At 42.5% G+C, this 22,224-nt stretch overlaps 12 protein-coding genes across 12 annotated transcripts; 9 read left to right on the top strand and 3 right to left on the bottom strand. All coding sequences in view use genetic code 12, as the record gives it.

Annotated features, from left to right (window-relative positions):
• Nucleotides 1-39: 39 nt before the first annotated feature.
• On the top strand, nt 40-3,633 carry SFI1 (Sfi1p; the record flags this gene model as incomplete). The annotated part of the gene is made up of 1 exon (XM_001484468.1): nt 40-3,633. One exon carries the CDS (start codon nt 40-42, stop codon nt 3,631-3,633), a length of 3,594 nt encoding a protein of 1,197 aa, XP_001484518.2.
• Nucleotides 3,634-3,715: 82 nt separating this feature from the next.
• ECM39 (dolichyl-P-Man:Man(7)GlcNAc(2)-PP-dolichol alpha-1,6-mannosyltransferase) lies at nt 3,716-5,560 on the bottom strand (the record flags this gene model as incomplete). The annotated part of the gene is made up of 1 exon (XM_001484467.1): nt 3,716-5,560. The coding sequence occupies one exon, from the start codon at nt 5,558-5,560 to the stop codon at nt 3,716-3,718; it is 1,845 nt and encodes a 614-aa protein (XP_001484517.2).
• Nucleotides 5,561-5,631: 71 nt separating this feature from the next.
• Nucleotides 5,632-6,852, top strand: PGUG_03897 (uncharacterized protein; the record flags this gene model as incomplete). Its single annotated transcript, XM_001484466.1, has 1 exon — nt 5,632-6,852. The coding sequence occupies one exon, from the start codon at nt 5,632-5,634 to the stop codon at nt 6,850-6,852; it is 1,221 nt and encodes a 406-aa protein (XP_001484516.2).
• Nucleotides 6,853-7,056: 204 nt separating this feature from the next.
• On the top strand, nt 7,057-8,391 carry TIM54 (Tim54p; the record flags this gene model as incomplete). Its single annotated transcript, XM_001484465.1, has 1 exon — nt 7,057-8,391. One exon carries the CDS (start codon nt 7,057-7,059, stop codon nt 8,389-8,391), a length of 1,335 nt encoding a protein of 444 aa, XP_001484515.2.
• Nucleotides 8,392-9,471: 1,080 nt separating this feature from the next.
• Nucleotides 9,472-10,833, top strand: GDH3 (glutamate dehydrogenase (NADP(+)); the record flags this gene model as incomplete). Its single annotated transcript, XM_001484464.1, has 1 exon — nt 9,472-10,833. The coding sequence occupies one exon, from the start codon at nt 9,472-9,474 to the stop codon at nt 10,831-10,833; it is 1,362 nt and encodes a 453-aa protein (XP_001484514.1).
• Nucleotides 10,834-11,196: 363 nt separating this feature from the next.
• On the bottom strand, nt 11,197-12,030 carry PGUG_03894 (uncharacterized protein; the record flags this gene model as incomplete). The annotated part of the gene is made up of 1 exon (XM_001484463.1): nt 11,197-12,030. One exon carries the CDS (start codon nt 12,028-12,030, stop codon nt 11,197-11,199), a length of 834 nt encoding a protein of 277 aa, XP_001484513.2.
• A 928-nt stretch (nt 12,031-12,958) lies between these two features.
• Nucleotides 12,959-14,869, top strand: PGUG_03893 (fungal specific transcription factor domain-containing protein; the record flags this gene model as incomplete). Its single annotated transcript, XM_001484462.1, has 1 exon — nt 12,959-14,869. The coding sequence occupies one exon, from the start codon at nt 12,959-12,961 to the stop codon at nt 14,867-14,869; it is 1,911 nt and encodes a 636-aa protein (XP_001484512.2).
• PGUG_03892 (MFS transporter) lies at nt 14,866-16,398 on the bottom strand (the record flags this gene model as incomplete). The annotated part of the gene is made up of 1 exon (XM_001484461.1): nt 14,866-16,398. One exon carries the CDS (start codon nt 16,396-16,398, stop codon nt 14,866-14,868), a length of 1,533 nt encoding a protein of 510 aa, XP_001484511.2.
• A 158-nt stretch (nt 16,399-16,556) lies between these two features.
• PGUG_03891 (class I SAM-dependent methyltransferase) lies at nt 16,557-17,345 on the top strand (the record flags this gene model as incomplete). The annotated part of the gene is made up of 1 exon (XM_001484460.1): nt 16,557-17,345. One exon carries the CDS (start codon nt 16,557-16,559, stop codon nt 17,343-17,345), a length of 789 nt encoding a protein of 262 aa, XP_001484510.1.
• Nucleotides 17,346-18,264: 919 nt separating this feature from the next.
• PGUG_03890 (class I SAM-dependent methyltransferase) lies at nt 18,265-19,044 on the top strand (the record flags this gene model as incomplete). The annotated part of the gene is made up of 1 exon (XM_001484459.1): nt 18,265-19,044. One exon carries the CDS (start codon nt 18,265-18,267, stop codon nt 19,042-19,044), a length of 780 nt encoding a protein of 259 aa, XP_001484509.2.
• Nucleotides 19,045-19,243: 199 nt separating this feature from the next.
• MMS21 (SUMO ligase) lies at nt 19,244-20,119 on the top strand (the record flags this gene model as incomplete). The annotated part of the gene is made up of 1 exon (XM_001484458.1): nt 19,244-20,119. The coding sequence occupies one exon, from the start codon at nt 19,244-19,246 to the stop codon at nt 20,117-20,119; it is 876 nt and encodes a 291-aa protein (XP_001484508.2).
• A 52-nt stretch (nt 20,120-20,171) lies between these two features.
• PGUG_03888 (nucleotide diphosphatase/phosphodiesterase) lies at nt 20,172-22,169 on the top strand (the record flags this gene model as incomplete). Its single annotated transcript, XM_001484457.1, has 1 exon — nt 20,172-22,169. The coding sequence occupies one exon, from the start codon at nt 20,172-20,174 to the stop codon at nt 22,167-22,169; it is 1,998 nt and encodes a 665-aa protein (XP_001484507.2).
• Between the last annotated feature and the right edge of the window lie 55 nt (nt 22,170-22,224).

Raw genomic sequence — 22,224 nt, 5'->3', positions numbered from 1 at the left:
CCAACCATTAAAACACACTAAAGTTCTTCAAATAATGACATGTCGCTGTTGCTAGCACTTGAATTGATAGTGCGCAGCATTGAGCACATCCAGTCCTGGTCAGGGACACCGCTGGATTTCGGAAACCTGATCTATGACGTGATGGTGCGTCTTCTTCGACTATTAAATTACAATGAAGAAGCACAAATTGAGCTTAGGTTTACTGTTAATCGTCAACAGCACGTAATTCTGGACTTTTTCGTGTTATATACGCCTTCTGGCAATCAAAACCAACTTGAAAAAATCGACCTAGTTGAACAGATCAAGAACTACAAGTACGAACATGTTGATAATCACACCCAGCTGTTGGTGCAATTGCTCAATGAAGTTGACCTGGACAGACTGGACATAGTTGCGAGTCTCGTGAACCTTTTTGAGTTTTTTGTCCATGTACATCGAACGGCTGAAGATGCCCTCATCGATTACTTGGCTCGATGTGTGGACTACGAGATCCAACACGCCTCAATTATGCGGTCCAATGCTGGAATGATTCTTGAGGAAGATGTGACAGAGCAGCTAATTGAAAAACTTGATCTGGTGGGCGACATCGCAAGACCTATTGCTGAAAACCACCGAGAAAATGCTATTCACACGGTCATGCCTCCTTCCTTAGATCTTCAATCTAATGATCCCGTGTTACTTGAATTTTACCAGTTCTTCCTAGAGATACTAACTTACAAGTATGAAGGAAAAAGTGGCACTGTTCGTGACTATAAGCGATACATACGGATCATGGTTAATCTCTACATGCGCTCACGAGCTGTTGGTTCCCTTGAACTCGACACTTTTGAAGTCAAAGAGGAAAAGGTGAACTTCTTATATGACTTCATGAACCAGGAAATTGTGAAAACTACTGACCGGTTGTTGGTTCGGGCCGCCAACAAGGCATTTGATGATCTCAAATTGCTACGCCAACAAAAACCGACCATCAACCAACCTCCTTCCAACATGCAAATCAGCGGTGAGGACTTTGTGCTTTCAAAGTCTGAGCGGACCGCAATCATATCCCACGTTCGTGAATTTATCCCAGATCTAAATGATTTCAATTTTTTCTTCGATCCCAATTTCCCAATACTTTTGCATACATACTTCGATCTCGTGTTCGTGGAAATGAAGGAAAGGGTTTCAGCAGGTGACTGTCTGTTTGTAAGCAGTCTCAAACGTTCAATTGACCAGATTGTAAGCTTCAACTATGGCGATGACCTCGTTGATATCAAGTCTGCAGTTATGCAGTTTTATGACCTTCATTCGCAACTTATTGAATCCCAGTCTACATTTCTAATGAGAGCGGCGTACATGATGTTTACACGATGCTTTTCCACGCTTCGTTCCCACTTCAAACTTTGGCATTTAAAGGCACTCAAGTTTGCTCATGATCGCCATGTTTTGCAGGAGAAATGGAAGATAAATACCCGAACTCGAAAAAAGTACCTCACCATCTGGATCGGAAGAACAACACAGAGACAAAAGGTTATGGCAGTAGCTTCATCGTACTCTGCGAGTCTGCTTGAAACATTAACTTTTCACAAGTGGCAGAATAAATTACAGTCAAACAACAAGAGATTACTCAAAGCAAATGATTTTGCATTAAAAAAATTCTTTGGAATTTGGACTTCAAAGTTCAATGTGACGAAAGAGCAGTTACTAGTGGCCCAAACGCACCATAAAAAGATCGCTTATAAGCCTGTGTTCAAGGCACTAGTTGAAAAGAAGGCCGCTATTGACACATCAATAGCTCTTGCCGATACTTTCGCTTCGGAAACAAAAGCCAAAGTTCACTTCTTGTTACTAAAATTAACCTTTGATCTGTGGGTTTCCAAGTTGAATGATTCATACTCAAGCCACACTTCTTCTGTCAAAAATAACTCTGAAGTGGTACTGCGACACATTGAACTGAACACCATGAGCTCCAAACTTAAGCATCTCCTCACTACTGAAAAGCAATTTGTCCTATCTAAATTCATGAGAAAAATTATCTTGAAACATCAGCTAAACAAGATTATGCAGTCGGTGTATATCAAGAACCTGAAGCATATCTTACGAGTGTTCTTCCAATTGTGGAGAAAGGTGAGAGTTATGAATGAAGTGTTAAATTCTTACAATGCTCGAAAGAGTCGATCGCTCAAGCGAGAATTCTGGAACTTGTGGGTAGGAGAGCTAGCTGTTAAAAGCGCACAACTTACGTTTAGGAGAGAGAGATTGTTGAAATGGGCGTTCAACACTTGGAAAGCAAATTTGACTTCAAGACAGAAAGATCAGGCTTCTTTGAAAAAGCCAGTGCTTACAGTGTTCCTCCAGAAGTGGAAGTTGAGCTTCCAGTTACTGCTTTGGAAGAAAGAAAAGGACCACGCTCAGATGAAGAATTTCCTTTCGGCTATGAGACGCAAGCAAGGACAAAATCAAGATAAAGCTGAATTAGCGCTTCAATTTCACGATGAAGCGTTAAGGAAAAGAGCTTTTGAAGCCTGGAAGATGAAGAATATTTCTGTTCGCCAACGGCTTCAAGACTCAGACACTTTTGTGCTTCGTAAATTTTCGTCCAAGTGGTTGTCCCAATACTCCAAAGTCCAAGATATGGTCTCTCTAGAAACGAAACTCGGTACTATTTCCGACAGACTAATCACCAAACTATATCTCAAATTATGGGTGCAAAAGCAACAAGAAAAGTACTCCTTGTACATCGATGAAAAGGTCAAATTCTTTGAGCGCCGTGTTCAAGGGCCATTGGTTGTATCCAGATTCTTTCGTCATTGGGTAGACCAATTGATAATTAGAAGGAACCAAGAGATGGAAATGGAGCAAAAATGCATTTCTTTTCAGCGTCATAGCGATACTTTAAAGTCATACTTACACCACTGGCGTGAGTCAGCATTGGCGATCGAGGAACTTGAAGATGATGCGATCGAATTCGAACTGAAAATGCTAATGAAGAAGGCTCTAGTAATTTGGTACGAACGGTATACAAGCAACGTGCAGTTGACAGACCTTAGCAACGATTTCAGGGATCAACGAGAATTTTCAAAGCTGAGAGAAGTCCTCAACGTCTGGTCCATGAAGGTGCTCAAATACGTTAAACGAAACGAGCAGAGTTGTACTTTGTTCATCGAAAAATGGGATCAAGCAAGAAAAAGAGATTTCTTTGATTTGTGGAGATCGAACCTACTAGCCAGCCGCAACGTCCGCGACGACGATGGTGATACTACAATGTCCAATCAGTCTCCTCTAGCGAGTAAGTCGACAAGAAATTTAACGGGAAGTCCTAGCTATCTCAATACGCCTCTCAAGAGGTCACCACCAAGAAACCTCAACACCTTTTCTTCCTCAAGATTAGAGTCAACGACTTTAAGAGTCAAATCTCAACGAATAAGTGCACTCAAGCGACGCTTTGAAAGTGCAAAGAGTAGCAGCGAAAGGGATGCTCGAGACTCTCGGCGAGTATCTGAGAGCTATCAGCAAAACTACGTCAGACTTCTGCCTCCAAAAGTCAGGAATTCTTACAGATCAATTCTGCCTCCAGAGCCGCCCAACTTCGACATTAAGCGAAACAAATACGCCGGCTGGGTCCGAATCCCATGGATGAAATGTCAATTATAGCTACTGCAAAGAAGCTCAGGCGGATCACGCCCATCTTCATTCCAACAGAAGATGACACAGAAAAGAGCCCCAATGTTATATTCTAGTTCGTATATACTCCCTCCAAATCGTCTATCTCGTTATTCAATTTTTCACCAACTTTATCAAAGTCCAAATCTTTGGTCTCTTCAACTTTTTCTTTTTGTTCAACGGATTCTTGGATTAGGTGGTTGCTTGACGCCTGTTGCGAATCTGGTTTTATCCTCTTGTAGACGTAGAGGTAATCCAGCCGAACAACCATAGCCTCAAGGAGGTGCTTTACAGTGTCAATTCGTCCATGTGTCAACTCGTTGAGAACCTGAAGCAAAAAGGCAGGAAGAACTGATTTGTCTTTTTGATTCTGCTGGACAAGAAAGAATAATGGACGCATGGAAATAGCTTCAAATTTTTTTGCTGAATAAATCATTGTCCAACTAGACCCGTCAAAGGATATTGAGCTCTCGTTGTAGACTCGATTGGACAATCGTTTTTCAGTTACAAGCAAAGAAAAACTGTCCCATAACTCCAGGAGTTTTTTTGCATCTTCTGTTTTGTCAAACTGAACTGATGGGCTGTGAACCTCCGTAAACTTGGTGATTCCCGTCATACAAGGTTCGACATCAAGATGGGCCACGCCAGGGTGTTCAAGCATATAATGATTAGCATATTGAATCACATCACCTCCAGGGTAATTGAAACTCGAGACAAAGCTCATCAAGAACGAAAGTAGAATGCTGGAGCAAATTCCAACAAAAAGCACGAATACGAGGAGTTTGCTGAGAAAACCTTTCGATGCTTGACGTTGAAAAGAAGCTAAAGCATTAGCTGCCAGCATCATAAAAACGGGAACGACATAGATGATGAACCTCCATTCTTTATGTGGCTGGAACGACATCACAAAGACGTAAGTCAAGCACGAAAGAGTCAAGATTCTCAACGAGTTTCTTGAAGGATGGGTTATGCTGGGAGTCTTTTTGCTGAATGGGTTTGTTCCGTCATCAGCTGGATCGCTCAAAAGTCCTGAGGGAAGTAAAAGGAGCACAATTGGCGGTTTGAAAAGTTTCCACAACAACTCAGTGAAGTATGCAGAGAATGGATGTGTTCCCCATTGAGCGGCTTTGCCTTGAATTACGTTGAAAAAAAATGCTTCCAACTCTGGAACACAAAGTCTACCCCAGAAGTACGAGTCAATGAAGAAGGAAGTGGCCAAGCCCACAAAGGCTCCTGAAAACAAGAGGAAAGTGCAGAACGAAAAGCTGTAATTGCCAAAGCCAAGCGACGACATGAGGGCTATTATACCACCCAAAATGCCTACTTCCAACCTCAAAACTACGCCCACGAAAGCCAACCACGTCAACCCAGTGATATCACCACTTATGAGCTTGCTGAATGCAAAGTTAACCACAGGTAGAGCAATGAAATTGGGAAGGGTTCGCGACGAGTAGAAGAGTAAATGAAACTGAGACAAAACCAAGAGTGTGAACCAAAACCCGGTAACTCCTCGTTTGTGTTTCCTCTCGATAAACACCACCTGGTTCAATTGATCTCTAAAACGAATCAACATCAACCCGTTTGCCAAACCTAGGATACCTCTTACAAGCATTTGCAATGTCAATTGCAGTGAATCTGTTTTCATTAGATCAATTCCAACGAGTGATAATGGAAATAAAATAACTTTGGCGATCGCTGCTATCACCAAGCTCCCCACAAATGACCGTGGGACGGCTCCTGGAAAAGAAATGTGGTCGTAGTTCTTCTCAACCACTTGGTATGGATAGAAGCCATAGTTCAAAATATCATGAATAGCTTGAATGTTGAAAGATTCCTCGACCTTGGTGTACGGAGCCATCCCCATGAAGAGGATTATTACCAAAAGGACGCAGGCATCGAGGATCCTGATCTTGGCCATGGTTGTGGAGAAGATATATTTTCGGTGCGGGTGCGAAAAATACAAATTGCGAAATTTGGTTCCGTACTCTCATGGAAGACATACCCGAACTAGTGACAGATTTGAAAGAAACAGAGGGAAAACAGTACTCCAGACCTTCTGCAAATGACAACTATGTGGCGAAAGAGCCAGAATTGCCGGTAGATACCGATAAGAAAATCCCAATAACTATCATCACTGGATATCTCGGATCGGGAAAGTCTACGCTTTTACAAAATATCGGTAAAAATTCCACGAAAAAACTCGCCATTATCCTTAATGAGTTCGGCGACTCTTCTGCAATCGAAAAGCTGGTCACCATTCAAAACTCGAACGATGCCGTTCAGGAATGGTTGGACCTAGGCAATGGGTGTCTTTGTTGCACCGTCAAAGATAATGGAGTTGTTGCCATAGAACAACTTATTGCGAGATCAAAAGGTTCCATAGATTACATTTTGTTGGAAACAACGGGCATAGCAGATCCTGCTCCGATTGCTAAGATGTTCTGGTTAGACGAAGGTCTCGCTTCTAATGTGTACATCGATTCTGTGATTACAGTTCTTGATTCAGAGAATATTTTGACTTGTTTGGATGATGTTGGTGGCCACTGGCACCGCCAAAACAACCACCTCAAGTCTGTTCAAAGTGTAAACCCCGACGATGTCACCGAAGAAGAACTTCGAATTGAGAAAAACCAGCTCGAAGAAGGAATTACTACCGCACACCTCCAAATAGCCTTGGCCGATGTTTTGCTCGTTAACAAAATGGATCTTATCAACGAAGAGAAACTAGCCGCAATCTGCTCTAGAGTCCGCAAGATCAATGCCTCGGCACCCATATACTCCACTCTGTTTGGAGACATAGACTTGGACAAGATTCTTGATAGGCATGCGTTTGAGGCTAGTTTGGACAAATTAACTACATCCTTGAGCTACACCACCGACGCTTCGTTCCACGACGACAGAATATCCACCATAACATTACTGTTTCCGTTCTTCACCACGGATAACTTTGGCGCTGTCGACATGTTTCTCAGGTACATTTTGTGGGAGAACAAAGCCAATGGAAAAGACATAGAGGTTCATAGAGTGAAGGGAATATTGGTTAAAGATGGAGAAACGAGAGACGTCCGAGTGATACAGGGTGTTCGTGACACCTACGACGTCATCAAGGGCGGCTCTTTGGCCGATGGAGTCAAAGAAAATAAGTTGGTTCTTATAGGAAAAGGATTAAATAAGCTGGATTTGGAGATTGAGCTTGATAGGTATATCTGACAAGTGGTAAAGTGCAAAATGAAAATTCAGTAGTATGACGAAAAGACAGAGTAAAACAGAAAAAGACAGAAAAAGAGAAAACAACTAACACAACACAGAACAGTCATATACCTAATAATATCAACTGTGGTCTTCCCCCACAGTCCCATTCTCGCATCCACACACCCGCACGTCAAGAAAATTCTGTCGCAGCTCGATTCTACAATGAGTGGTAACGAGCCACCTGCTTCGCCTAGCACCACAGGTGAAACTCCTAAGCCAAAGGTCAAGAAACAATGGAAGAGTCCGGCCTTGAGAATGATGGGGATTCCTCGTTTCTCTCTTCCATCTCGTAATTGGCTCATTTTCTGGACGGTCTTGGCAGGCATTGGTGGAGGAATCGCCTACGATAAATACGAACAAAAGCAGATCAGGGCAAAGTGGATGAAGCACGTCGAACACTTGAGCCAGGAGGCTTATCCCAATGACCGAATACCTCGAAAAATGTCAATTTTCATCGCTCCTCCTCCAGATAACTTTTTGGATGTGTCCATGCAATATTTCAGAAAATACGTCAAGCCTGTGTTGAACGCAGCCGCTGTAGATTACGAGGTGTACAGCGAGAACCGCCAGGGAGATATTCGTGCTAGCGTGGCTGAGAAGATTAGAGAATTGAGGAGAGAGAGAAGTGGTGTAGAGAATACTCAGAGTGACCAGAATAGTCGAAATAATTCCCCGAAAGATATGCTTGCTTCGTTTAAAAAGTTGACTGGTGGTGCTCCGAAGTCTGAGGACGACGAAGAAGTACTCGTAAAGCGCCTGGACTTATATAAAGTGAGAGACGTTCTTGGGTTCTATTATTTCAACGACACCATTTATCCTCACCGAGACGACGAGCTTGACCCGGAAAAAGCAGGTGGAGTCATTTGCATTGGCCGTGGTGCATTTAAGGAGTATATGGCGGGAGTCCACGAGGGTCTTTTGGGTCCTTTGGAGGCTCCCGAGCCAACAGTCGAAAAAGTTAGCGAATTCAAAAATGAAGATGGTAATTCTGATGCTACAGTGAGCACCGAAACGAAGGCTGAAGTTGCAGAAACTACAATCGACGAAGAGACTGGCGAGACGAAGGAGGAAACCAATCCAGTTCCCAAACCATTCATACGACCCGAGCAATATGCCGATGCTGAGTTGGCACCGGAACTCGATACCAGCAGACAAGTGTTGAACGACAAAAAGGTTCCTGTTCTCTTTGAACAGCCAGTTTATGTTTTCGCTTTACCAACAATTGTGGGGTTCACCAACACCCCTCGTAAGATATACCGATTTTTCAACCAGAGGTATGAAGCCGACGACTTTTGCAGAAGAACAGCCCAACTCGTAGACAACAAATCCAGGCCGTTTGAGTACAAGGACCAATTCATGGCTAAAGAGGAGGAGTCGGAGTGGCCTAAAAAATGGGTGCAAAAAGGAAAGGACAAGGGTTCTGAATGGGTTCAAGAATTGGTGGTGGACGATCGGATTGCCCAACGGTTCCGTGTATTCGAAGTTGACGAAAAGTAGGGACGACTTCACAACATTAAGTGTATGTAAATAGTGGAGATACTTAAGAGGGTCTTGCTTCCAGTTTGTACATGAAGTAAAACTTTAAATACAGATTAGGCTACTAATAAGTGAGCATAGCAGGCTAAGTCACCAAATACAAAGCCATCAGGTGAGATATCACTGGTCCAAATCAGAAGCTCATGAAATACGAAGCATAATTTTAGGTTGATTGTGGAAGTTAATAATATAGTTTACAGAGTTTAGTCCGTTTTAAGGCGAATTTAGTTGTACGAAGTTAATTGTGTAGGTAGTTTATAATGTCTCTAGTACGTCAGAGGTTTGCAAATCTCGTTTACTAGAGTTTATCATTTTTATCAGATCAAGCTTCAAAGAGAAGCAGATTTGCGATCAATTTACAGCATCTCCACTTCTGGTAATTCAGACAACTGTCTATCGGCTTTTGGCAGTTGCAAGCGCTGTGCTTAATCCACTTAATGACCAAAAACGTACAGAGATGAATTAACTATAAGGTGGAAATTATGCCTAAGAAAGTATCTATCACATTCACACAACATTTGCAAAAGTTTCTATTGTTTTGTACATACTTTCCCCGACTCGGACTTGTTCGCACCTAACGTTTTCGGCCCGCACCGAACGCCGCGCACACTCCGGGGCTCGGTCAGGCAAATGCGACAGTAGCGAGTGTGATTCGATACTGATTAGGTGAGGGTCCTGAGTCATCGATCTGGTGTCTGGATGTGCCTTGGTTGGGTGTGTTGTCGCCGTACGGAATCGGAGGAAAAATGGCTGGTGAGGCGGTATATGTGTAGTGAAAAGCGGTGGGAGCTGTCCGTGTTAACTTCACCATTATTCACCGACCCAATCACGAATTATTCCCATGGTCGTTTCGGCATCGAAATCGGCGCCTGCATACAGACCGGCGGACCTCGAGCAGAGCCGGTAGCGGCCCTGAGTGTGCTGCGCTCTCATTGGCTACTGATATCAGATTGCAGGAGAATTTTGCACGGTTGCAACCGCGTGCAACATGACCTTTAAAACTATAAATTCGCCAAGTCGCCATCGAATTTTTCATCCATAATGGTTTTGCCTCACGAGCCCGAATTTCAACAAGCTTACAACGAATTGGTTTCCGCTTTGGAGGAATCCACCTTGTTCCAAGAACACCCTCACTACAAGAAGGTGATTCCTGTTGTTTCAGTTCCCGAAAGAATTATTCAATTCAGAGTTTCATGGGAAAATGACAAGGGAGAAATCGAGGTGAACAATGGTTTCAGAGTCCAATTCAACTCGGCTCTTGGTCCTTACAAGGGAGGATTGAGATTCCACCCAACCGTCAACTTGTCGGTGTTGAAATTTTTGGGATTTGAACAAATTTTCAAAAATGCCTTGACCGGTCTCTCCATGGGTGGAGGTAAAGGTGGATGTGACTTCAACCCCAAGGGAAGAAGTGACGCTGAAATTAGAAGATTCTGTGTTGCTTTCATGAGACAATTGGCCAGATACATTGGTGCCGACAGAGATGTTCCTGCTGGAGACATTGGTGTTGGTGGTCGTGAAGTTGGTTACTTGTTCGGTGCCTACAAGCAAATGCAAAACAACTGGTCCGGTGTTTTGACCGGTAAGGGTTTGAGCTGGGGTGGTTCTTTGATCCGTCCTGAAGCCACCGGTTACGGTACTGTCTACTATGTGGAGAAGATGATTGAAAAGGCCACTGGTGGAAAGGAGACTTTCAAGGGTAAGCGTGTTGCCATTTCTGGTTCTGGTAACGTTGCCCAATACGCTGCTTTGAAGGTTATCGAATTGGGAGGAACTGTGGTTTCTTTGTCTGATTCTAAGGGAGCTCTCATTTCACAATCTGGTATTGTGCCTGAGCAGGTTGAGGCCATTGCTGCCGCTAAGCTCAAGTTCAAGTCATTGGAAGAAATCTGCAAAGAATCTGCTTCCATTTTCTCGGGCAAAACCGAGTACATTGCCGGTGTCCGTCCATGGACCAAGGTTGGTCAAGTTGACGTAGCATTGCCATGTGCCACCCAAAACGAAGTCAGCGGTGACGAAGCTAAGGCTTTGGTTGACGCTGGATGCAAGTACATTGCTGAAGGTTCCAATATGGGATCCACCGTCGAGGCTATCGACGTCTTCGAGGCCAACAGATCCAAGAATGTTTGGTATGCTCCAGGTAAGGCCGCCAACTGTGGTGGTGTTGCCGTTTCTGGTTTGGAAATGGCCCAAAACTCTCAAAGAGTTTCCTGGACTTCTGAACAAGTTGACGAAAAGTTAAAGAACATCATGTACACCTGTTTCGAGAACTGTTACAACACTGCTATCAAGTACTCTACCGAGAAGAGTGCTTCTGGCTTGCCATCTTTGTTGCAGGGTGCTAACATTGCTGGTTTCATCAAGGTTGCCGATGCCATGTTTGACCAGGGTGAGGTGTTTTAGATTGTATATTATGAAGTGTGAAGAAAATGATTAAAATGTGAAAAGTTAGAGTGTAGAAAATTTTCATTAGTGATATTAAGATTAGGCTCTGTTGCAAGCTTTTTTGCAACCTCTTTCCTGCACCCACCAAGTTATAATTTCCACCGGGTTGACCTAATCGGGATTCTAGTTTAATACGATATTGTTGAAGGTGATTATAGTTTAAAATGGCATCATAGTGCGCGGCAAGGTCCTCCCTCTTAACTACGTGGTCGGACCAATCCAATCGGGACGTTAGTTATTTGATATTGTAGGGACTTTGTATGAAATATACGCATGTGTGCAGTATAATTCCCTTGTGCTTCAGTGAAATGGCCCTTTAGGCTACGGAGCCATTTCCGGTCCGGTCCAGTTGACGAAGTGCAGCGTCGTTCCCTCTATCTGAGTCGTTTTCTCGTTCTGCGTCGTTTTTCTTTTCCGTGTCTTCTTCTCAGTCTTGCCTGGTTGATGAAAATCAGGTGAATTCACGAATTGAGTCAACTCCTCATCAATCCGTTGTTTGGTACCTTCAGAAAACAAATTTTTAGGCAGCCCGCGACGAACCACAACGTCCTTCATGTCCGACCACGATACAAACAAGTCCCCCAAACCTCTTATCTTATGACCTTTAAATAAACGATACTTTTCCACCACACTCAAGGAGGTATTTTCATCATCAAACATCTCACCTTTGTCTTCAATATATTGATAAAGGAGCTTGCGCCTCGATAAGTACTTCCGTTCTCCCTCTGACTTTGTCCAATTGGCGCTTTTCACAATTTGATGTTCCTTCATAAGTTCCATGATGGTACATACATTCTCTCCAAGACAAAGCGGGGCCACCTTTGGAGCTTTCTCGACTTTTTTGCGTTTCGGCTTATCGCTCAGCTTCAGCTTCCGCTTCGTCATACTTGTATCTTGAGACGCTTCATGAGCAGTTCCATGCTCCGCCGATGCATCTTCACCTTGTTCGTCAACAACGAGGCTGCCAAGTTCTTGCGAGGAATTAGGTGCCAATAGCGGTGACAGTGGCAGCAGCGGCGGCAGCAGCAGGCACGTTGAAAAAGTTGAAGTTGTCTTTCGTCGCTTGTTTTTCGGAGCGGGTTGATTATAATTTTCCCGCAACATCTGAATCACGTTCTCCATTCCAGCCTTGATAACTAAGTTGTCATTGTTCATTTAGTTCGTCATTTTCCATCTTTGTCAGTATTTCTTCCATCTTCGAGACTATATCTTTTTTTAAGCTTCTCCCTTCTTCATCAGCTTTGCTTAGTTTGCTTAACACCTTGGCGAGTCGTTGTGAGTGTCTTAGTTCAAGATCAAGTGTGCGTGTTGTGAAGACGTTTAGGATTTTTTGCAACCTTTCATCACGTTTAGCTTCGATGAACTTCGATGCACGCTCATCCAATTTGTCTGCAGAATCTTCCTCGGCTAGCGTAGAGAGTGGGTGTTCAGTTATGCTATCATCGTTTGAATAATTGGGATCTTGAGACTCTCGGTAAGACACCACACCTTTGTAGGAATTCTACACGCGTATGCTGAAACATTTGACATAAGTCTTTTGCAGCTATATGTCCACTATGGTGTTGACTTATACTGTGTTGCCTCTTCCGATGATGAATATATCATTTGTTGAGCGCAATTGGGGAATTATAAAGTTTCGTGTCACAAGGTATAAAGGTGAATTTGATTTAATGCGGTAAATTATTTTATTAAGAACTGTATGCTTATGTACAGTCCTTTTGTATCAAGAGATCGGAGTAGATAATAAATTAGCCGATTTTGAGAGCCTTTTGGACTTGTAGGGGAGTGTAGTGCCATAGGAGATAAGAAGAAAAGCTTGTACTAGTCAATTTTTCACATGAACCATTGGATCATTGGATCAATCTGATATTCATGGTTCGCATAATTTGAGATTTTGCAACAATTTGAAATTTTGCAGTTCAAGACGTATAATCAAAGAGGCACTAGCAAACTTACATACTTTTCCATAAACACGTACAGCTCCTCACTTTTTAAGGCTAAGGTACATTTTGCATTAGCGCCGTATCTGCAGTAACTTGGACCGCACCATTTCGCGGACTTTTATCAAATTCAATTGATCCATATGACCTCACTCTACAAGAGGAGTAGAGTAATTATTGTGTGCACCAATTGTAAGAAACGGAAAAAAAAGTGTGACCGCAAGGAGCCATGCTCGAGTTGTATCAGCAACAATTTGGACTGTGAATACACATATTTTAACCACAAGCCTTACACTCAAAGTGCCTATGTTCCTGCCGATCTCGGACAAAAAAATGAAAAAATTGGAAAAAGTGACCATCCGGCCACATATCCTTCCAGGTATGAATCACTAGTTGGAATAAATCCATATGCGGATCACTCAATTATAAATTTTTACTCCTCGAGTACACTGAATAGTCCTTTGTCTTGGGAGGCATTGATTGGGAAAGACAAATTTGTCAACAGCTTATGGTCAAGTCTATTCACAGCTGACGTGGAACCACTTCAAGTTGAAGAGAAGAAACAAAGTATAGATTCTTCATCTTTCCATTCAAGGTTGACCAACATTATTCCAGATCCTTTCACAACATCCCAATTGATAGATCGTTTCTTTTCATGGGTGTATACGTTCATTCCGTTTATGGACGAGGCCACCTTCAGGACGCGTACATCCTCAATTTTGGGCCAAGAACAGTCCACTGATTATGCATGGATAGGAATCTTGTTGATCATTTTGAGATTCGCTTCCTTATCTCAAGGCACAAATTGTTCTCATCTCGTCAAAACAGACGCAATTGATCTAGCTTGTGAGTGTCTAGTCAGATCTCACGATTCGGATGACAACTTTTCTGTCTTTGTCTTATCTTTCTTTCTCAAATTGTACCACAAATTTTCTCCTGAAGTTTCTGGAATACATGAAGGGGAAGCTACTCAGCGAGCCAATAGATCGTTGATTGTCCGTGCTAAATTACTTGGCTTGGAAAGGGGGAACTTTCAAGATTTCGGACCTGGAACAAAACTAATGCAACAAAAGATATGGCAGTTTTTGATTATGGCAGATATGTATCAAGGATATACATACGGCTATCAATTATCAATCGCTAATGGGGCCAGTCACATAAAGTTTGATGACCAGAAAAATCTACTTGACCAGAATTTCGACCAATTTGTGTTAGACATGTTTTTCCTGAGCTTAAAGTTCAACGATAAGTTGATTAATCTATTAAACTTGATTCTTAACCCAGATGGGTCAGCCACATCAGCAGTTTGCCAATCACTATCTAATTTCGAGATTATAATACTGAACGAAGCTGGGACGTTTGAAAATTGTCTACAAAATAGGGAATCCGATTTAAGACTATCACTTATAAAAAGACAATTTTCCATCAAAAACTATCTCGTTTTCGCTACTTTTCTTGTGTCGATCTTTTGGCACTTGTTCCTTCATTTCGAGGATCAAAATGTCAATCTTTCATATTACTACCTCGTCAAATCGACGACTTTAGTCAATGAACTACTCATATATTTGCCGACAGCATTATCCTGTGATGAATGTTTATTCGTTATTTGTCCATCCATTGAGAAGTTTATCAATAGAGCTAATCAAATACTTTTAGGTTTAGCTTTAAGATTTTCTCAATATAGACATAATTCTGTTCGAGACGATGCATACATAAAACGACTTGCTTCAATCGAAAAAAACTTTGTCAAGTGCATTCAATTTTCGTTCACGATTCTAGACAAGCTACCATCATACTATGTTAACGGTAAAAGGATCAAAAGCGTTCACTCGATCCTCTTGAACAAATTGGACAGTTTCGAATTTGCTTCAACTAGCAAAAAATTGCCTAGTCCGTTTGATGTGGTGCAATTAGAGGATATATTCATGAGAAGTCAGATCCCAGATTTTGTGGGATTGGACTTTCAAACTTTACAATTTGCCGACGAAGTCATGATGTTGAATTTTGATGTGAAGGATCGTATATTGGATTTTGACAAATACTTTCATGCTTAAGAGGCGAATTTCGACAGAGCTCTTAATTGAGGTCCTTTCCAATAAAACACAACTGGTATCAAGATCATCGCAGTCGCAATAAATCCCAAGACACTAGAGCCCCAACCTACTGGGTAATCTCTCAACGCAAGGTTTCTATATAAAGGCTTTGCAAATAGAGGTGCCACACCTGCAACAACCGACCTCCACAAGCAATTACTCGCAAAAGCTGAAGCCGAATAACGAGGAAATGACATCCCTAAATAATTGAGTAAGGTTTGAAAGATCACAAAGTTTGCCATGCCCGCTAGACAGGCTCCAACCAACGTCCCGAACCAATGAGCATGAGGAGTTGCGCACCATGAGAAGATGAAAATACCCATTGGTAAACATATTGCACCCACTATAGCCATTGGCAAAAATACTTCTGGGTATATCTGTTGGTTACGCAAAAGCTTCTTTGTGAACGCAAGGTAGATGAAAGTGACATAAACGAAAGACCCAATGATCACCCCAGCCAAAATACTTAGGAAGCATAGCCCTTCAATTATTGTGGAGAAACCAAAGACTTCTTTATAGACTATAGGGAAAGCTTCAAACCACAAATAAAGAACTGAGTAGATTAGTGCTGAGTACACATTGATCAAAAAAACCACTGGCTCCACGAGCGTGAGTTCAATAGGTCTCCAAAGATACTCTCGAAGAAATCCCTTGTCAATTTGATTTTTCATTTCGTCGCTTGTTCGAATATCATCATTTCCCGTCAACTTTCTCAATAACTTTGCCCTTTCATATTTTAGTTTTGGAGGGTAAGTTTCGGGTAAGAAAAGAGACAAAATAACAAAAGATGCACCTGAAAGTATCAATAAGAACCAGAAACAAAATCTCCAGTCTCTTTTAGTGCTCAAGACTGCACCTATTAACGGTCCCAATGACGGCCCACACAAGGAACAGATTGCCCATATACCAATTACAACTGGCATATAAGGAACAGCAATAATATCGCACACAGACGCAGCACCAGTTGCCAACACCGGAGAAGCAAAAATACCACTAAGAAATCTTAGAATGCAAAGCGATGCAATATTTTTGGCAATTGCGGTTGGAAGTTGAAGAATTGCGAAAAGGAAGAGGGTAATAATATAAACAGGATTCCGCCCGATTTTGTAGTGTTCTGTGATAGGGGATAAAAACAAAGGACCAATCCCATAAGCTATGACGAATAAAACCATAGGTAACAAGGCGACTTCTTCACTGATTGCAAAATCCTTCATGATTTGATCAATGCCTGGAGTGTAAATTGCCAGTCCAATGTAAACAGAAAGACTCAAGAATCCGATTTCAAGGCTGAATATTGCCTTAAGGTACACGAGCCAATTATGTGGATTATCAAGATTATCTTCATTATCCCATTCTTCTTGGATCAATTGATCATAAGAGTCATATTTCTCATTGTATGTTATCAAGTCTAAACCTAAATGGTTCAGGATTCTGTCATGGAAAAGGCAACCAATAAAGCTTTTTTTGACAAAGTGAGAAAGCATAAACATAGATACTCAAATTCAAGTCATTGTCTTTATATACTTTTCGCAACCATCGAAAATTTGCAACCTCGCCCAAATAGGCAAATCGCCGCCCTGCCTTGCAGATCCAGCAAACTTCTTGCGGCATATATAAAGCCCTGTTTCACTGCTCATATCTGTTTTTAATGCAATCGCAAAACAAATATTACAGCACAGGATTCCAAAAAGAGATCTCGAGTACTCATACTTGGAGAACCATAGACAACTGTATGGGATTTATGGTTCCCTACATTCGGGGAACAGAGTCTATACTTGATGTTGGCTGCGGGCCAGGAACCATTACAATTGACTGTGCCAGAAAATATCTCGAAGCCAAAGTTGTTGGAATTGATACGTTGGAAGAATTAGCCAATGTAGGAAAGAAAGTTGCAAGTGAGCAGGGGTTGAGTAATGTCAAGTTCGAAGTAGGGTCTGTGATGTCTCTACCATACGATGACGAATCGTTTGACATTGTCTATGTACACCAATTGTTGTTACATTTACCTGAGCCAATTGGTGCACTAAAAGAGATGACAAGAGTTGTTAAGCCAGGCGGGTTGATATTTGCAAGAGAAGCTGATTTGGATTCAACTATTGTGTACCCAATGGAGTACGAATCAATTAAATACTTTTTCAACCACTTTGCACTTGGAGAATCTACCGATACTACAGGCGGTAGAAAGCTTAAAGAATGGGCGCTTGAGTCTGGGACTGAGGCGAAAAATATAGTAATGTCGTCATCCACACAATACTATTCTTCGGTCGAGGAGAGAAAGCAACATAGACGTATGTATGCTGAAAGGTTACGGAAAAGCAAAGAAGGTGCTTTTGATAAGTACACGGTGAAACAAATTGAGGATTCCTGGGAGTTGTGGGAAAAAGACGAGAGATCATTGTTCGTGATGATCATGTCTGAGATTGTTATAAAAGTTTAATCAATTCTAAATTTCAAGAGCTTCTATACACTTTACCTCCAGTGAGACAGTGCTAGACTCAAAAAGAAACATACGAATAGATTGAGGAAAGTATCGTATATTCTAAACTAGTCAATATATTGGATAGAAGACATAGACATTAGATAGAGGAATATCGCATATTAGAAACTAGTAAAAATATACGATCGAAGAATTAGACTTTAGAGTAACTTCTCGAAGTCTAGATTGCCGTCTTAACACTCACGTGGAGGACGTGTAGAAGTCACCCTTCGCCAGTGTTACCACCCATAGTGACCCATAGTGACCCAGCTAAAAGTCTTTTGATCAACAAAACCTTGTGGTATTGGGGTTGCCAATACCACAACGAATTAGTAGGACTCAGAAGCTCCTTATATAGACCTCCTCGGAAAAGTTCTGAGGGTTTTTTTGGGATGCTACCATCGGACTTCCGATTGTACACCTTGGACGATCCCCTGTGTCGCTATAGGTCCTGTGTATTCCAACAGTCCCAATAACTTAAAGCTATGCTTATTAGGCGCTAGTACAATCTTAATCAAATTTTTTTTTTAGTGTATTCAATAACAATATTAATTCTTGTAATGTAAGTGATTGTAAATTAAATGTTAGACCTTTACTACTAAAAGAACCAATACTCATCTTATAGCTCGGAAAGGATGGGATGTAGAGTGAAGCATTTTCTTCATTTTGGCTCTTCAATTCGAGTCTAATCACATAGGCCTGTTCAGGTGGTTATCATGCAAGCGAAATGCTGTCAAGCAGATTCGCAGCCACAGAATTGCAACCCATCCCAATTAGGCAAATCGCCGCGGTTTCTTGCGGTGAGGATCCGCAACTAATTTGGTGAAACAAGGCTATATATACCACTATATTCGCATCTTAGATCCCTCAAAGAATTAGAATGCCAAACGACCAAGCATATTACAAGTCAGGATTTGACAAACTGGTGTCTGATACACACGCATGGCGCACAGTTTCTAATGCAGTTCCTTTCGTGATTCCTTATCTAAATAAGAAAGGAAGATTACTAGATGTGGGTCTGGGACCTGGCACAATTCTGAAAGATTTTGCTAATTATGTTGCGGAGGTGGTTGGGGTAGAACCAACTCAAGAGTTAGTTGATCTTGCAGCAAGCCAGCCAGATCTCCCCAAGCTGGTAACCTTCCAATATGGTCTGGCATACAATTTACCTTTTGAAGATAATAGTTTTGACTTTGTTCATGCTTCACAAGTTGTAGTTCATCTTGAGAAACCCATTGAAGCGCTAAAAGAAATGGAGCGAGTTTGTAAGCCCGGAGGCTATGTTTTTGTAAAGGACACAGACTTGAAACTGAAAGTGATATATCCAGAAAAGTATGCTTCTTTGTTGACGAACGCTGTGGATTCGAGAATCAAAAACCTGTCGACTCTGCCCATAGCCGGAAGACAGCTTAAAGAGAGAGCTCTAGCTGCAGGTTATAAGGTTGATAAGCTAAAATATTCGTCGCTGGTGTGGTGTATTAGTAGCTATGAGGAGCGACATGAATGGGCCGAAAGGTTTTGCTCCCGTTTAACTAAAACGAAAGAAAGTAACCTAGAAGGTGAACAGTTGGAAAATGTACTTCGTGCTTACCGCGAATGGCTGGAGGACGAAAGTGCATTGATGATCTTGATTCATGGGGAGCTAGTATATAGAGTCTAAAACAAAGGTGGATTTTTTTTATCATCCAACTCTACAATAAAAAACGAGCATATCTCATTCTCAACAAACTTTACCATCCTTACTGGACAACTTCCCTATTTCATCGAGTAGTATCTCTCTCATTTCACTTAAATCCTTGGTCTTGCAACTCCTGTTCCTGCATGCACCCACTTAAATTGTTCGCGCGCAAAGTATCTATATGGCCAACCTTCATATCAATGCCAACTTGCCGCTGTATATCCCTCTCCACCACGAGTTAGTGCGCGAGTTCGAGACCGCAGATTCCAACCACCTGCTGGTGCTTCAGGAAGTACAGAACGCGATCGACGACGTATCGGCCCAGGGAAAAGCTTATATAGACTTTGTACTTAGCGACGACAATCGGGCCCCAGTGCAGGTAAACCAGGATACCCTCAATACTTTACTCACCACATTGCGCCAGCATATAGTCAGCAAGTATGAGTTGGAGTGCTGGAAGCAGTCGGCCCACCAGGCTCGCGCAAGGATCAGAAATCAGCAAAGAAACGAGCCAGAATTGACGGTAGAAACCATGGACTTGTATCGCGAATATGGTGAAAAGCGCCAGTTTGCCGATGAAATAATTCACGATTACCAAGACGACAAAGAGTTGAAACAGCAAGAACGAACGATGGACCAAGTTGTAAACACTTATGACACATACGTGCAACTTCGAAACTTGGTTTACATTCTTCAAGACCCTTCCAATCCTCTTCCCACCGATGCCGATAACGAAGACGATGTAGCTGTTGCAGGTGGAAAGATTTCGTTGAGGGACCCCCTTTCCCTTGACTACTACGAGGAGCCGGTAATATCGCGGAAATGCATGCATGTGTTTTCCAGAGCCACCATTCACCAGTATCTCGCTGGATCATCTGGTCGTCTGGGTAAAAATTGTCCAGTCGATGGCTGCGAAGCAACGATCAGTTTCAACGACTTGAAACCCGATCTGATTCATGGGCGCTCCGCATGCAAAAGTGTTCACGGAAACGGCGGGGCGGGGAGCCAGAGAAAATATAGAAACGGATATAAAAATATTGATAGTAACTTCCGGTAATAAATAAGTAGTAAGGTTTCGCAGCCAAATATTCGCGCACGGTTTCTTCCTCATGTCAGTTAATCACCACGCCGTGGACGTTCCCGTCACCGATCTCGATGACGAGGACGATATTCTCTTTGAAGAAAGGCACAATATGCTCCACGACGTGTCGGATCTCGATTTTGAGCGTCCTGAACCCACTATTTCTTCAAAAATGAAAAACTGGTTTTCGAGACCGCCAGAAAACAGCTACGAAATGGTCAATTTTGACGACTTGGGATCTTCCGATAGCTTCGATTTAAACAAACAACCCGAACCCAAGATCTTGCGAACACGAAGAAGGCTTTTCCTTTCTTTTGGGTCACTTCTTCTCATTGGTGTGGTCGCAATAGTTTTCTACATTTTTGGAAAACTGTCCGGTTCAAACGTTTCCCATTCATTCAAGCGGATACTATCCAACTCTACCCATGACTTCTATCCCACCACCATTGTGGTATCTCTAGATGGGTTTCATCCTCATTACATCAACGAGAAGAGGACTCCTACTCTCCACAATATGATGATCAGTGATTACGGAGCTCCCTATATGACACCTTCATTTCCATCTTCCACGTTTCCTAACCACTGGACATTGATCACAGGCCTATACCCATCGGAGCACGGCATAGTTGGCAACACTTTTTACGATCCACAATTGCAAAAACAGTTTGTGAATACCGATCCTAAAAAAGGAGGCTTGGACCCTGATTTTTGGCAGGGCGGCGAGCCGGTGTGGAAAACAGCCCACAACTATGGTGTCAAGTCCGCAATACACATGTGGCCTGGAAGCGAGGTTCCTGGGGTTGGTATAAATGGTGGTCCGTTGCATGTAGATCGGTACAATGGAAGTGAACCATTAACTGCAAAAGTTGACCGGGTGATTTCCTGGATTGACAACGATATTGCCTCCAGGCCAGAGCTTATACTCGCGTATGTTCCAACCATTGATCTGGTGGGCCACAAGTACGGTATATCTGGTGAACATCTCGACAAGTCGCTTCAAGAAGTTGATAAATTCGTGCTGTCGCTTTCGAGTGAACTTGAAAAACGTAACCTCAACAACATTGTCAATTTGATAGTCCTTAGTGACCATGGTATGGCTCCGACGTCCAATGACCGTTTGTTGTATTTGGACGACGTTGTGGATTTGAACAAGATAGAACATGTTGACGGATGGCCCTTATACGGACTTCGGCCCAAATCCGACTACAGTGTGGAAGAAGCATACAAAGACATTAAGGCTGCGCTCAAAGGCAACGAGAACTTTCGTCTTTACAAAGTAGACGAGTTTCCCCCAGAATGGAACTTTGGTGCTGGCCATCGATTCAGCTATCGTCTTGCACCATTGTGGATTGTTCCGAACGTAGGATATGCTATTACCACACACAAGAACATGGAGGAGAACAACAATGACTACAGCCCCAAAGGTGTACATGGGTACAACAATACTGAGTTGTTGATGAGAGCATTATTTTTGGGTAAGGGCCCATACTTTGAAACGCTACTTCAAGCCGAGAAGAAAGTCAAACCGTTTCCTAATACGGAGGTATACAACATGATATGCGAGTCTTTGTTCATATCGCCAGCGCCAAACAATGGGTCCTCTTCTTTTATGGCGAAGAATAGTCTTCCTACAGATTGGAGAGATATGCTAGACTACCCCAGTTTACCCTTTGAGATTGAGCATATTGTGAATAATTCTACTTATGACATGCTTTACAGAAGTGTCGAGCAACAGGAAACAAACCAATCGCCTGTGGAGCATGGAGAAATCCACGATCCAACTACCTTAGTAACAACCACCAAGCTGGCTGACCACAAAAATGAGCACGAACACACCGTCACTGTCACCGCATCTCCCAATCCTAAACCGACAGAATCGAAACCTCCCTCCTACTGGCGTCCATCTTTCAATATTGGAGAGGGACTCAAGCATTTGGGCCATGAAATCGAGCAAGGCGTGGGCAGTGTGGTGGAGGAGATTGAGGATACGTTGGGAGGGTTGTTTAGCGACGACAGAAACTTATAAGCAGGCACCAAGAAAAAGGGAGAGAGGGAATACTATTACGAATTGTATGATGTAC

The sequence above is a fragment of the Meyerozyma guilliermondii genome, genomic scaffold (assembly GCF_000149425.1).
Source record: "Meyerozyma guilliermondii ATCC 6260 scaffold_4 genomic scaffold, whole genome shotgun sequence".
NCBI lineage: Eukaryota > Fungi > Ascomycota > Pichiomycetes > Serinales > Debaryomycetaceae > Meyerozyma > Meyerozyma guilliermondii.
This window is presented reverse-complemented; position numbering and strand designations above follow the sequence as displayed.